At 44.9% G+C, this 16,000-nt stretch overlaps 1 protein-coding gene across 4 annotated transcripts in view; it reads left to right on the top strand.

The window, feature by feature from the left end:
- The window catches only part of NUP93 (nucleoporin 93), an 84,719-nt gene that overhangs the window by 41,317 nt on the left and 27,402 nt on the right, over positions 1–16,000 (top strand). For 3 of the 4 annotated variants that reach the window (XM_062586578.1, XM_062586579.1, XM_062586581.1), the window contains 2 exons: positions 10,451–10,513; positions 13,211–13,339. In XM_062586578.1, the coding sequence (XP_062442562.1) occupies positions 10,451–10,513; positions 13,211–13,339 (192 nt within the window). Of the gene's footprint in view, positions 1–10,206; positions 10,358–10,450; positions 10,514–13,210; positions 13,340–16,000 lie in introns of those variants that run through there. The other variant, XM_062586580.1, reaches the window with a different exon arrangement.

The following is a 16,000-nucleotide window of genomic DNA, read 5'->3' as shown; positions in this document are numbered from 1 at the left end:
GTTAGCCAGCAGCTCAGTGCAGCAGCGAGACGCAGTAGCTTTTACTTTTGCACGGCTTTCTTCCTCGGGGGGTCGTTTCCACGAGAGCTTGAACTGCTGTAAAACGGTGCAGGAACCCCCAGCGTGGAAGCGCTGCGCTAATGAACGGCGCCAACGCTCCGCGTCCCCGTTTAACACGGCTTTCGTATCCGCAGCGCGGGCAGGATCCCGCCGCCGCCGCGCCGGGCGTCGTCCCTCGGCCCAGGAGGCGCCGAGCGTTTGGGACGCGGGGCGGACGGCTCCTTCCCCGTCCTCTTTGCTGAGGCCGGAGGGAGAACCGGTGCTCCCGAGGAAGGCGCGGCGAAGCGGTGCGCCGGCGTCTCTTGCCGCGGGCTCGGAGCCCGGCAGCCGAAACCCTTCAGCTCGGAGCCCACCTCGGAAATATGGGCTCGCGGCAGGCTCGCGGCGTTAATCCGCCCGCGTCCAAAACGGGACAGAGGTAGAGAACAGAGTTTTTTCATTACTATTTTTTTTTAAACCTAATATTTAAACTAACTCAGAGGGGGAGAGATGGGCTGTGAGTTGCTATGGAAGGTCTGCTCGGTTTGTCCTCCTCGATGGTGTCCGTGAGAAACGCGCCCCGATGTCAGGCTGGGAAGGGCCGTGTTGACGGAGAGGCGAAGGCAGGTTGGCTTTCGAGTCTCAACCGGGCGTTACCGGGGAGTGAATTTCCTACGGCCAGGTTAGGTGGGCGGTTGTATCTGCCTGCACCTCGAGGACGTCGTTGCGTGGTTAGCGTAGGAAGGACGGACGGACGGACCTTGCGAGCCCGTCCGCGCGTCTCCTTTCCGCCTGCCCTTCCCTTCCCGAAACGGCCGCCTCGCCGGCAGCACGTTTCTGCCCTCGCCCCGGCCCAGGAGCCTCGGCACCGCCAGAAAGCCAAAAGAGAGTTTGTTTTGCTGCCGAGTTGGCCGAGCGGGGCTCCCCTCTTTAAACCGGGTAGAGTAACGGCAGTAGTAAAATGGCAGCGAAAGCAGTGAGAAAATGGCGTCATGGGTGACATGAATTTTGATGGCTTGATTTGAGGGGTTCCTCCTCCGCTTGATGGGAGGGAGAGGCGTTGTACTAGCAAGGAAGCTTTTAAATGATAGAAATCTGCATTTATTTTCTCAGTATTCCCTTTGAAAGCATGGTATCGGAGAGGCGGAAATAATAGTTTCCTTCAGCGGATGATGTGAAATTATCTTTTTTCTTCCCATCCTGTAAATAACTTTTTTTTTTTTAATCTAAGGTTGCCCTGTGGATTCAGTCCCTAAGGAATTGCTTTGTAATCCAATTTATTTCAAATAAAATTCAAAGAGCAGCTGAAGTCCTGAGTTTGGATTGCAAGTCTCCTGGTGCATTTATGGCTTTTTGTAGGGTTGCAGAAAAGCATCGTTATTTCTGTTTGCGTGTATGTATGTTTTTTAAATTCGGATGCTAATATGAGTGTATTTATAGCACCAGGGAGAGACCATAGCTGCTCCCCACGGCCCTGAGCAAAACTCCACACCACAGTCAATCTCTGCATTCAAAATTTTTGTGCAAAACAGGCGTTCGTGTGTTTGGAAACTTGAAGAAGGAGCTTGGATTCCAGACCGACAACCGTAGCCGGCCCCAGCAGCAGCGTCGGGCTGCGCGCGGGCCCCTCGGTCCGCACGCCGCCGGGGCGCCAGCTGCGGTGCCCGGTGTCGAACCCCGGAGCTTCCCGCGGCGCCGCCACGCTGGCCGATCCCATCGGGCAGAGATCTCTGCTCCCTCAACAACTTGCATGGCAAGCTTTGGTGGTGTTGCATTTAATTGCTACTGTAACATTTTGGTTTCTTTGCTTTTATTAAGACAAATAACATGGGTGCCAGCGGCATGAGCCAGCAGCGCGGGCTCCTTCCGGTGGCTCTTGCGTAGCGCTTCCAGCTGCTGCAGTCGGTGAGCAAGAGTCTGTCCGCCTTGTTTTTCTTGTTTAGATATTTTTCTTTTTCACTGCTTTTCTCTCCTTTTTTTCTTTTTTTTTTTAAATTTTTTTTTCCCTGCATGGCCTCCGAGCAGATTAAAGCAATTCACGACTTTCTCTTTTATTATTGGTGTTCAATATTTGGGGGATTTGCTTGGTGGGACTTGGTATTCTTGAGAGCAGCTCCCGGTTGCGTTGCAGGGGGGCAGAAAATGAATGACCACATGGGGAGGGGGAGAGCATCAGCGGAAGAAGGGACTCCGTTGCTTATGCTCGGTCTGAGCATTGCATTAACAATTGCTGCAGAAAATGGCCTGTGCACTGGAGGTCGGTAATTTTTCTTGGGAAAGAACTCCATTCTGAGCAACTTTACTGTAAAATTCTATGTTAAAAAAAGATACGTGAATGTTTTATGCCATTAAGTGTGTGCAACTCTGAAAAATTCTGGTCAAAATCATTTCTAACAAAGCATTTCCATGTGCTAACTGCAGTCCAAATGCAGGTATCACAAAGATAAAATGAATTAGACTAATGTGGGTAACTGAAATTATTACTTGCTATTTTTCACTGTGATGAAGGCGAAAAAGACAAATAATTACTAAAATCATAATTAAATACACTCTACATTTTTATACACACATATATAAGTGTGTGTGTGTATATATATATATATATAAAAAAAATAAAAAAATTATATTTTATAAGTAATATAGCCACCAGTGGGGTGATTGATATGTTCTGGTGTTTTTTAGAACTGAGCATCCCTCTTAAAAGCAACATACATATTCATCATTACGCTTGGGCTTATTAAATCTAGCAAATTTCTCTTAACAGATTTTGTAAAAATCTTAAAGGGGGAGGGAACATTGCAGTGAATTTCCCTGTTATTTTAGAAGTCAAACCATTTGTAAGTACAATTTAAAATAACATATTGAGATGCTGTAGAGCATGAAAGCCTGAACTTGCTGAACATAATATGTTGAATTAGAAAGAACAAAAAACCAAGCAGAGAGTCGCATTTAGTGCCAGCAGTGATGATCTCTGCTTATAGCAGAGTGAGAGTTTTGTCTTGCGGCTGCTGTGTAAGTGCCTGGCACAATATACGGGCAGGAGCGTTTCCTAAACGTTCCCTGCGAGATAGTTCTGCTCCCCTTATGCTTTGTGATAAATCTTGTTTATATTCACTGTACACCTTGCACCCTCCTTGATGGCTGCACGCTGCAAAGGTGCTATGGACAACTGGGGTTGGGCGTGTGGTCTGATGGTGCTGCTTGATGCTGGGGGAAGGTCTGATAGCAACTGATGGTTCAGTATTGCGCTAAGATGAGTTGCATGTGTGTGACTCTCAAGACCCTTCTGCAGCTGAGAGGTGCTCAAGAAGTGTGAAGAGGCTATTCCCAGTACTGGTGAGGCCGTGAAGGACACTTCTCTAATCTCCACCAGTCCTGTCAAGGTAATGTGAACTTGTATTTTGCCCCTTGAAGACAGTATGCCTGTCCATGGAGCACATTACAGTCTTCATTTGCCAGATTCGAATGATCACAGCAAAGAGCGTGCGCCATCTGCCCTTGCTTTGGTAATAAGCTGATCTATAATTTCATGAGGAACGGTTCTTTCAGCGCTTTGAGAGCTTTTCCTGTCATGCCTAGAAGGAATAATGATATTTATCCAATACACAACAAAATCCAGTGTTCCTGGATACAGTGTGAAGATTGCTGTGAAAACTGCCTGAGTGTTACGGCTCAAACAGTCTAAAGCAGTGAAGGAGTACAGAAAGAGTGCGGGGTTTTGCATTGCTAGCACTGATCTGTGGCAGAGAGCAATTTGCTTGTAAATATTTGCCTAAGGCTTGCTGTGCCACACAGATTAAAGGCTCCATTTAAAACTGAGCGTTACATCAAGGACAGGCTGGTGGCAGGGCAGGGAGGTCCGGTCCCTACCTGACGACTTGTCTCCAGGCGAAGGTGTGCTGCTTTGCAGCTTCCACCCTGCAGACAAGGTGTCGAAGAAGCCTTGCAGGCAGTTGGCAGCTGTCCCCCGGTTTCATTTGCAAGACGCGCTGCCACCGGCCAAGACCATGCAGAGTGTTCTGCACAAAGCTGCCAAGAAGGGAGTCGCTGGCTGTGCTTGAGCTATAGATCTGCACGCATAGACTTTATCACTGTCGCAGGAATGAGGCCCAGGTTGCTCCTCCTCAATCACAGAAGAATACAGTGTACTGTAGCTTTGCAAAATCTGATTTTCCCAAAACAGCCAGCTGCTTTTTTATAACATTTTTTTTTTCCACTTGCATGATCTTTAGATTCATTGCTACAGTTGCAGAGCAGAGCTTGGGCCAGGTTATTTTCCTGACTTACTACCGTTGCGATGCTGCCTGCTTGCACGATGGGGAAGAGCTCTCCTACCATTGCAGTCAAACGAGTTGAATGTGAGCATTGACTGCAACCGTGGAGCACAGTCACTACGCGCGGGGAGACGCGGTTCGTGACCTCTCTGAAGGCAGGTAGCAGAGCAGCAAATCTCTCCTGAGTGGAGTGTTTGGCTATATTAGCGCAGTATTTTGTGTTACGGTTATGTCTGTGTATGCTACCACGTTAAACTTCAACATGGCTGCTCCTGTGAAGGTGTCTCATGCAATAACTGACTATAGCAAAGCTGCTTAGCTCCTTTTTTTCTCTTCCCCCCCTCCCCCCCCCCCAAAAAAAAAAAAAAAAACCCCACACTTTCTGTTGCTTTATGCAAAGCAGGTCTCAGATCTACAAAAAGTCTTTCAAAAGAGACTGGTGTTTTACACCAATCGTGCAGAGAATACATTTAGAGAAGTCTGAGAGTCTGAGTAAAGCCAGATATTGCATGTACTACAGGAATATCCCTATCTTCAGTGAAGTATGCATTAACTGAGCACACCATTTCCTATGGACCCACAGGCCTGTCGGGTTTAAAGCTAGCATGTGGGTACTGCTGCTGGTCTCACCAAAGCCGAGAAGACGACTAAAAAGCAGTAACACATAGCACGTTCCCTTACTGCGACAGGGCGTTCTGAGTAGATTTGCTGAATCCTTTTTGTTTTCAGAGGGAGAAAGCTTGGGAATGTGGGTTGTGTAGCAGAGGGTACCACCTCTGTGAGCAGGTTTACGTGTGTGTACATTTGTAGTAGGATTGTATTTAACAGCAATTTCTACTAGCGTTTTTTTATCTTAAAATAAATCAGGTACTTATTTTGGAGCTTCTGTTTCAAGCCATTACTGAATGTTTTGTTTTGTTTTTTTTTTTTTTTGTTAGCCATATTAATCACAATCCCTGCTGAGGGTTTTTTTTGAAGGATTCACTGGATCTCGTGGAAAATCCAGCACTTGGAGATATTTTAATCAAAGAGCAATTGACTTGAAATGGCCCCAGAATATTCATTTCATTTTCTCCCTTCTTCTCCTGCCAATGAAAAAGTAAGCAGTACTGTCAACATCCAGGGGCTCGGTACACTGTCTGGCAACGTTTGCCTTCTCTTGACAGCTTGAATACTAAGTTCAAGTATTAAAAGTATGGCCTGGCTGAGGGGAGTAATTAAGAGACTTCTATCAGCCAGGCGAGAGTTTCCTAACCTCGTTTACTGCAGTAAATGAGAGCGACTTTCAATCTCCTGTCAAAAAGAGACCGTCAATGCAGGTATGCCCTTCCATCCTGATAACGAGTTCGTTGCTGGAACACTTCCGTGCTGGAATTCAAACTGGAGCAAGGCAGGTGCCGATTTCTGTCACATCAGCCTTTGTCAGACGGTGAACACCGGAGATGAGAACTGACAGTCGAGCACGGTGAAACGGCACAGCCTCCCAGGTGTCCTTCCCCTTTCAGTCGTGGGGGCACTTAAAAACCAACAAAAAACCCCATCCTCTTAGGTAAAGTTCTTGACACCTATGGTCTTTTTGCTAAGAAAAATTCTACCTTTCTGGTGGTTTGCTCGCTAGGGTGGAGAGAAGTTATCTGACTGAGCAAAATGATCATTGCACCTTATCTTCATCCTTACCCAAATCTGCTCGAGTTAATTTTCAAATTAGATTTTAAGGTAAGAAATTCTTGCAGGTGAAAATCTGAAAATGTCGTTGCCTTGTGCAGTTGGTGCTGTAGCTCCTTTTGTAGTAAACGGAGCCTGCTAATACCCTGTGAGGGCTTACCGGGTTGCCGTGTTCTCCTTGCAGCTGCAGCTTGGGGTTGCTGTGGGTTGGCCAGGAGCCGAAGTCGGTTGTCTGGAGGCTCTCTGCGCTGCCTGCCACGTTTGTAGCCTCTCTGCTCCCTTACCTGGTGAAGCTCGGTGATAGGTAGTCATCCCTTCTGAACGCGGAAAGGGTATGAAGCCAGAGCGGAAAGCGGGAGGGAGTAGACTGGAGGAAGGACTGTGGGGAGAAGGGATTCGGCCAGGGAGTTAGGCTCCCTGGGTGACTGGGACTGGCTAGGCAAGGGAGGTAGGGCTGAGTGTCACGGAAGAGGGGGACTTTGATCTGACACTGAGCAGGGCAGAGTGGCTGGATTTCAGCAGGGAGGGAGAACGTGAGAAGATGACATCTGGCTAAAATTCGTGGGGAGAGAGAGAGATCGGAGAGAGGAACTGGAACTTGTCAGGGAAAAAAAGCTGAGGGCCAGCAGTTGTGGAAGCGAAAGTCTGACTGTCCCAGGGAAATGAGAATGGACCCTGAGGCACATCCTGGCTTCGTCAGAATCCCTCTAAGGGCAGGACCCGAGCACCGGGAGCCAGCAGCCAAGGGTTTCACCTCACTTCGTTGCGGTGCTCCTGTCTGTGCCGTCTGCCGAGGCAAAATAGCCCTTTGTCTTCTAATGATGTCTCTGTTCTCCTTCCGCTTCTCTCTTCGGGTAGCAAATGTGAGGCAATGTGACGGTGCTCGTCGTCCGATCAGTAGTGTCTCCCCGAGAGGGTGGTTCGTGCGACGTGGGTCGCGCGCTCCCTTGGACCCGTACGCCTTGCGTGCCAGACCTCCGCGCCCTTGCTCCAGCGCTCAAGCCTCCTGGCAAAGTCAAATCCTGCCTCTGGGGTTGGGGAAGGCTTTCAGGACAGGAGCGCAACCCAGCGTGGTTGTCCACACTGAGTGAGTATTTCAACCCACTTAAGGCTGTGATGTGGCCTGGGATTTTTTGGTGAAAATTCTCTAGTTTTAAGTGCAAATCTTCCATCCTTCTACGCTGCTTGTTTCGGAGAGCTCTGCTTTTCCTTGAAGCAGACGGACGTATGTGTGCATTTATATCCCAAGCTTGAAATCTAAATGTACAGTGACCAAAAGATAGTGCACCACTAGGTGGCAATGCAACAAACCCAAGGAAAAATAGTTTTGGTAGCTGGTCATTTTTTTTAAAAAAGTGTGAAATTTTGCCTCCCAAATTTAGAATGACAACGATAGGAGCTGCTGTTTGACCAAAGCAGAAGCAGTCTTTTGAACTGAGGAGTGAGAACCGCAGCACTGAATCTCTCTCTTCTGAGATTTAATAATTAGCCTGTAATTAACTGAAGCGGCAATTGTCATGCTGCAGTCATGATGTTTAGTGTGAGGCATAGGGCAGCCTTTTTAAAATGCACCTTTTTGTCAGTGAAGCATCAGAGATATTATTTAGGTTGTGCGAGGCTTTTCATTTGCTAAAGGAATAGTCTTTGAGATTGCAAAAAAAGATAGTCATTCCCTAACTGATGTGCTGTGTAGTATAATCCCTTGAATGGACCTTGTGAACTCTCCAGGAGCTAGGGTGTTTTGTTAAGAAAGATACTTAGTTTGGATTTACTGATTTCAAGTGAAGTTCAAGCACATCTTGAATTACTCTGCTGAATACCAGAATTGCTACGTACCGTGTTTTAGGCAGGTCCCCAAGCTGTCTCCACTTCCTTCTAGTCACCTTTCCCAGGGTATTACCCACAGCAAATAGCAGTGTTTCACTCAGTTTATAGCAAGGTCACTGTGTGGGTGTTTTGTGAAGTTGTTGACTTCTCCTATCTGCCGCGATAGGGAGTTTCTCCTTGAGTAGGAGATGCCCAGGAGGCGCTGGTCAGCTCAGGGCTTGCCTAGCTCCAAGGAGAGAGGAGCCCAAGGTGAACAAGCAGGAGCAGGGTGGTGGCTCTGGGCTTTCTAGAGCCCAGGCTTGAGATCAGGCAGGCAGTCAGGCCACCGAGCGCACCTGCAGGCTGCGGTGGCTGCCACCGTATGCTTAGTGCTTTCCATCGCGTCCAGACACATGCAGGCCTGCATCTTGGAGAAGGTGCTTTTATTGCATGTTGTTGCAGGATGCAACAAACATGTAATGCTGTTCTCTGCGGCATCAAAGTCTTGCTGTCAGATGTGCGACTATCTTCTGTGCGCACGTTGATGTGTGTGCTTTGAAGTCCTGTTAGAAATAGGTGTAAGTGCTCCAGATAGCTTTTCTTCAACCCAAAGTTTTGTTGCCTTCTGAAGCAAAAAACCTCCAACCATGCAGATGTGGCCAGACCTTACAAAGCCGTGTTTCATCCCTGACTTTCCCATAGGGAGCCAAGGTCCATCTTGACCCTATCTTTGGGTGACTGCCACAGCTCTTGCCTTTGACAGCTGCTCCAGTAGTCTGTCCCCAGACATGTGCAAGGATCTTCATTTAGCTTCCATTTTTGAGATTGCGACTGCACTTTCTCTGTGGGCATTGCCTAAAAAGAAAGTGGGACATGGCAGATAATGAAATGAAGACTAGGCTGCGTGGCAGAAGTCGCTGTGTGTAATTCTAGAGCTGTTTCTGGGGGGACCGCGTCATGTGCCAGTCTCAGGAGGATGGCAAGTCTCTCTATCTGGTGTACAGAAAGGGGTCATGTTACTATTTCCAGCTGAGGGGAGTCAGAGAATGTCCTATACCAAAATATTGCTTGTTCTACATACTCCAGAAGGAAAGGGTGCAATGCCCTCTATTTAACACGAAGATCTGGTGCTGGGTAACAGAAAGACAGAGCTCACCTTCGTGGCAGAGTTTAATGCCAGGTTTCTTCAATTCAAAGAAATTTCAATCCCTCCTCACCCCTCAGAGCTAAGTGAGTATCAGTCTATGATATCTGATGTTGCATGAAATACAACTGCATGTTGTTTTTAAGACGTAGCATTAATATGCTTTCCCAAAGGTCCAAATGCTGTGATCGTGGAGCGCTCTCCTGCTCCAGATTCGGTGCTGCTCCGGAGATCTCTAGCTCTATCCAGGGGTATAAGGATCAAGACTTACGATATCAGATCTTTGGGCAGGAACCATTTATTTGAGGGAAGAAGTTAGGTGAGAAGGGTACGAAAGGCTCCTGGTTCATGATCGGATTCAGCGGGTATTACTAGCGGAAAGGTCCGTGGTACATTGAACTGCCGTTCCAGTGGATTTGCCAACAGTCTCTTAATTTTAGAGCTATGTTTAACGAGCATACAGACTTTTACAATATTAGCACTCATCGCAGTTGATAATGCTCTAGTTCAGAGGAAAATACTTCGGAGGGAAACAAAGGCTTTTTGCTTCTCTCTCTTTTTTTTTTTTTTTGGTTTGGTATTTTGATTAATGATTAAATTGAAACCTGGGACTACAGATCAGCTTGGTGTGTTTAATTGGTAATATAACACAGTGAAAATGCCAAACAAAGCTATTCAAGTTAGCATGTTAACAAAAGCCTTGTTTGTGCGCGTTGGTGCAGTTTACCCCACAGCTATTTGATTTAAATCCAAAATAGCCTGTGTGTTTGCTTGTACAGGTCACTTAAAGTAATGCTTGGGATAAGGAGTTAACAGCTCATCTGAGTCACTCTGTTCACAGGCAACTGGCCTGTTTATGAGGTTCAGGGATATACTAAAAAATGAAGGTTTTAAATTTAATTCTAATTCAGAATTTATTCTAGTTTATTCTAAATTATAATTTTAACCACTCCTGTTGTATTCAGGTAAAGAGAGGCTGTGCAGTAAACTCTTCCTGTATGCTTTCCAACTCTTCTGTTATTCTATCCTTTTTCAACTGATTTTTAAAGATTTTTTTTTTCATAGTTCCTAGCTGGCCTCTGAGAGCTCCACTCTTGTCTGAAGCTGCCAAGTGAAAAACCTTCTTTTTACTTAAGTCCAACAATCTTATCTTGGCTTATCGCTCTTACCAGCTTTCATCCTAACTCCCTCGAAAGGAGAGCGAGAGGAAGCAGTTGCTGGGACACAGAGATAAAAGAGAACAGAAGCAGGACATTTCACTAGGCTTTAATGCATATTAAAACAGAGGATTAATGTATTTTCATTTTCACGTTGTGCTTTATGGGCATCTTACTATACCTCTGGTGAAGTAAAGTGACCTTTAAACCTCTCAGGAGTGGACTGGGGAGAGAGCTGCCAGCACTTCTCAAACTTGGAAGAGCTGAGTAGTGTGAGTAGTACAATGTGCATCTGATGTTAGTGCAAGGCTGTTTTTTTTTTCTTTCTTTTTTTTGACTGAAGCTCTGTTTTTCCTTTTCCACAGGGATTCTTGAAGAATGAAAAAGATAATGCATTGCTGTCAGCCATTGAGGAGTCTAGGAAGAGGGTAAGTTGGAAACAAGCACCTGGAAGAAAAAAGGGGGAGAGGGAGAAGTACAAGAGAGAGAAAGGTCCTGAGGAAGGGTGTTATAGATCAGATGTTTAATAAACTGATGGAATTTAAAAGGACTGTATCCTTCATAGATTACAGGATAATTAGAAGTTAAGAAATACATACTCAGAGTTTGCAGACGAAATGATTTTGTCCGCTGTATTTCAGCGGCAGTATTCAGTCAGGAGGCTCATCATGTTAAATCTGAGTTTGTGCAGAGCAGCTGCTGTATGTTTGGTACAGCACACTCACTCTGACCCTGTCTGCAGGAGTGCCTTTTTTTCTAGAGATGATAATGTCAGGATACTGGGTTTATTCCCTTTCTTGCTCCGAGAAATGCCTTTTGCGATGACTTTGCATTCGGTGATGATGCTCAATGAATTGTAGCTGTCTCTTCAGGTTACAGTTGAAGTGTGTCGCTTCCTGCATATGACGATATTCAGGTCTATGCAGCAGCAGCAGTACTGCAGGATTTAACTCTTTTGTCGATAGAAGAGCCAGAAAAATCATATTGCATCTCACTGTCCAAAGCGAATCTCTTGTACAGGCAAACCAGTCCTCAAAGCAGTGCAAAAGAAATTGCTACAGTAAGAACGTAAGAGGTCTCGCTTAGGGTCAGTGAAAAGGTTCGCTGAGCCCAGGCTCCTCTCCTCAGGAGGGACCAATTCCTTTAAGCCTGTAAGAAAAAAAGGCAGGTATAAAGTGAGCCTTCCCTAGCTGAGCTCTTGTCTCTTCACCTTCCAGCTAGTGGTTGTTTTAAGGATTTCCTGAGCTAGAAGTTGTCGTCTGATAAGAAATTTATCTGATCCTGTTCCTGAATCTATTTATGCTTTTGGTATCTGTCGTGTTCTGGGGCAATGAGTCTCACAATTGAATTATGCAAAATGCTTCCTGTTGTTTGTCTTAAATCTGCTGCCTGGAAATGTCATTGCATGTTTCCTACTGCTTATGTTATGATTATGTTTCCCTACATGTACACTTGGGACATAATATCAGGGTTAAAACTGAGCCTGTGCTTCTTTCAAATGATAAGTAGTAGTACTTAAGCATTATTAAATTATTTTAATTATATATAATTTACTGCAATTATTGATGAATATTTAAACCCATGTTGAAATGATTAAAGTGAAGGTAAGAAGACCACCTGTATTTTATATGAAAGTGTAAAATCATTTGCTTCTTTCTTGTTTTCTTAATATAAAAAAATTTATCCCATTGCATGTATGCACTATAACTGTTTGCCAAATGTCAGCATCTCTTATCAACTCATTTATACTGGCAAATATTTTACCCTTCAACTGAGGATATCCTAACAGTGGGCCATAATGAGATGAAAAATGTATTCAGCTGGCTGAAGCACGCAGGTACGTTGCGGTGGCACATGCTGTGTGAAGGAGAGAGGAGGAGTTGGATAAAGGGAAAAGGAGGAAAACCCAATACAGCTTATCCTAGTGGAAATAGGAGAATATTTCCTGTCCCTGTATACCTGAGGCTGTTAGTTAGCGTTGCACTAATAATGAAAGGAGCAGCTTGGAAGCGTCATTTCTAATGCTATTGCCAAAATGAGGAGTATTAAGCAAACTTATTCCCTTCCGTAAGTACTCCAGTCAGATCTGATGACCTTGTAGCACATCAGTCATTTTAAAGGTAAAAGTACGTTTGCTCTCAGGATGTGATTATTCTGTTTACTTTCCTGACTTTGAAACTAAGAGAGACTTTGTGGTTCTTTGGCAGTGGTTGATTTTTTTTTTTCCTTAATAATTTCATTTTTAGTTTAAGATTCTTCTGGAAGCTTCATTCCTAACCTATTTCCTATTTAAAAGAAAAACTTACTGGTAAAAATCTCAAAATAAAATATGGGAAATAAACATGCATCTCTTTCTTTAGAACATGGTAGTGGTCAAAGCTCTGGGGTCTCCAGGGAGGTTAAAACCTAGCAGCCAGTACAGAAATTCACTCAGGTTGCTGAGGCTGATCGGTGATGGCCTGGAAATTGTGCACACGCTCTTTGGTGGTCGGCGGCTACACTAAGGAAGGACGGTCGCTGGCTGAGGGGTGGGCAGAAGGCGCAGAGCTTTGTCGTCCGCGTTTGCCGTCTCGGTCCCGTGACGGAGTCTCTCTGTTCAGCGTGTGCTGCTGCCTTTCGTGCTCTCTCCTCCGTTGTGAAACCGGAGAACAAAAGCTGTTAGTGCCTTTAGGGCTGTATTCAGGTGTTGCGAGGCTGATGGTTCAAACCCAGACATCTCGTGCAGAAGTTGCGGCTGTAATTGCTGAGGGAAATGGAGAGCTCAGCAACATCCCAACGGGATTCCCTGGCCGTCGCGAGGTACTGTGTATACTGGCTCTGCCTATCGATCTCCAGCCTATTAACAGTTTCTGTGTATTGTAATACCACTGCAGAGGCAAGGATCCACTGTTTTACCAGCTAAATATGTTAGAGTTATCTTCGCTTCACTTGCACCTGCTTTTTGAATCCCCTTATACTTGAACCAGAGGCCCATTAAAATAATACGCATCATGTCTCATGTTGACTGAGCTAGTTAATATTTTCTATTTTATTTTTATAACAGTCTATTCATAGCAGAGCTAGTTAGTGATTGCACATTGTATGGGATTTTCTGTATGTTCCTTAACTCCTGTTTTCACCAACAGACCTTTGCTATGGCTGAGGAATATCACCGAGAATCAATGCTGGTTGAATGGGAACAGGTGAAACAACGAATTCTTCACACTCTGCTTGCATCAGGGGAAGATGCTCTTGATTTTACCCAGGAAAATGAGGTAACTCAAAACTCCTTCCAAACACTACGGGTAGTCAGGCACAGCATGCACACAGCTAGCATTCCAGCTCTGCTAATATCACATTTAGATTATTGTGTGGATGCAACTGTGTGAAAAGAGCAATATCAAATCTCTAGCTAATTCCAAAATGGCTGTGACTGGCAGAATGCTTTGCCTGGCAAAATTTCAAACCTTTACCCTTACCTTTCAAACCGCTGACCCTGCTTGAGCAGAGGAGTTGGACCAGATGATCACCAGAGGTCCCTTCCAACCCCAGCTATTCTGTGAAATTATTTTTATTGACTGATTGCTACAGGCAATGGAGCTCTTATTGCTGAAACTATGTATTATGCCGCATATGTGCAATTTGGAACCTTAGTCATGCTAATGCATATTAGATCAATACACTACAGGACAGATTTTGCCAGGATTTATGGCTTTTCTTAGGAAGGAGATGAAGTTTCTCAGGTTTCCTGGCAAACCTAAATGAATATTAAAGTAAGAAGTGTGTTCTTGTTACCCTGATTTCTCACAGAAAATGCCATCTCATGCATGTTGAAGTTTTGCGCTTCTAAGACCTCTAGTGTTAAGCAACTCAAGGTTAAAATAACCAGTAGTGACCAAAGACTACGAAAAAGGTATTGACTAGCAACTTGTAACATAGCATGAGGAATGTTTAACTTAAAACATTACAGCCTACTCTAACTGCTACTAACTACTACATTTAAAGAAACTACTACTAACATTTAAAGAAAATGTTCCAGTTTTCTAAGTGGAATAACGCAGTTACCTGCAAAGTTGTGGGAACTCCACCTGTCTGAGCAAGATGCATTGGACATCACCTGGGATCCCCGGAGCACAAAGTCATGTCACAACCCATTACACAATGTTCCAGGCAAGATCGTAACCTTGAGAAGGGAGGGAAGGAGATGGGGGAAGCATGCTGCTGCACTTTAAGGCCAGAAAACAGACTTGGTTTTTATTCCCTCCTCCTCCTTTATACATATATATATGTGTATATATATATATGTATATAGTGTGTGTATGTATGTATATACATTGGAGTGACTTACGGAGCTGCAAGCTGCATTAAAAAAAAGCCCTTGATGTTAATGGGCTATGACCTGTATAGGGATTTGGATATAATTAAAGTTGTTAATGAAATGTCCCTTTCTGATTGCTGCTCTTTTCAAATATAGGTTAATCCCAGTTAGCACACATCTTTTTATAGAAGCTATCTTCTTCAGAAAGTATTTTACTAATACTTTACTATGACTTCTCAGCAGGCTGACCAGCTTTCCAGTATTAGAAATGCTAAATAATGCAGGGTGAATTCATTTAAAACTAAAAGCAGCTATCCCATTATCTTGGGATATGAGTCTGAAAATTTAACAGCTGTACTGATAGCTTTTAGCATCTTTGATTTGTGAGTTACTGGTTTGGGGTTTTCCTTTTGAAGTGCAGATATCAGCTGCTAGGAGAAGCGATGTAATAATCTGCTCTAAAATGGCAAAACTTCTTTTCTGATGTTGCAATATCTGATGTTGTCCAGTCCAAGGCATTTGAGATGCCAAGCATCAAATTCGTAGTGGTGGGGGGAAATCCCATCAAATAGTTTTCATAAACTAGTTTAAAGACTGGATATACACTATCACTTGGTAATAGTCCACTCTCCCTTTCAAAGCGCTCATCGTATCAGTGTGTCATTTAAAGAGCATTTAAAATCCTTGATATATTCCAGTCTTAGCTTCAAGAAGTCAAAGGTTTGAGAGGTTTGAAGTGCATCTACTGAGTTAAAAGCCTGTTATCTAACCTCCCCGCAGCAGGTTGTTCTTCTAAAGCTTGTTCTAGTCAAATAAGTTTTTGTGTGTGTGTGTGTGTGTGTGACACAAACAGACACAGCTTGTAGAATATAGTAGAGGTTTAATTGATATCCTCTGGAGATGGAGAATCAGCTGAAAAGGCACAGATCCAAATGCAGCAGGGGGCTGGTCTGCCTGCGAGCCAATTCTCAAGCTTCGGGCAAGCTAATTTGGGCAGAATGAAATACCAACACATTATTCATGGAAATAAGACCAATTAATAGGCAAACGTCATGCGTCAAAGAAGCTAGCACAGGACTTGCCACTAAGATTTTCTGTTCCCCCTTGTCCGCCAGCCTGGTACTTCTCCCTCAGGAAAAAAAACAGAACTAATAAAAAGATGCTTCTCGGGGAAAGGGAGGAAAGCGTGAATTTTGTCTTCAAGATAACAAACACCTTGAGCATAGGTGTTTGGTCTGTGTCTTCTTCCACTAGGTTCTGAGGTATGTCTTTTGTTCTTGCAGATTTTTCTCTCTCCTCCCCTCTCTTGCCCCAGCTTTTCCACTCCTGCTGTCGAGCAACCCGCTCCTGGAGCGACCGAGCCGCTGTCGCCCGCAGTCCTCCCCCCGCCCCCTGTATCGTACCCTCAAATCCCCTAAAACCCCAAGCGTTGCAAGATGTTTTTCCGCCCCCGCACCGCAGCAGCAGGTATTTCAATAGTGTCTCTCCAGCCCAGTCTCCCGCGTAGTTTTACACTGCATCTGCCGGCCAAGCCATTTGGAGCGCTGACAAAATGTCTGCCTAGGCTTCTGCTAAGGAATGTGCCTGCGCATATGCATATGCGGGCGATGAATAATGC

This window comes from Rhea pennata, chromosome 13 (genome assembly GCF_028389875.1).
Source record: "Rhea pennata isolate bPtePen1 chromosome 13, bPtePen1.pri, whole genome shotgun sequence".
NCBI classification, from domain to species: domain Eukaryota; kingdom Metazoa; phylum Chordata; class Aves; order Rheiformes; family Rheidae; genus Rhea; species Rhea pennata.
This window is presented reverse-complemented; position numbering and strand designations above follow the sequence as displayed.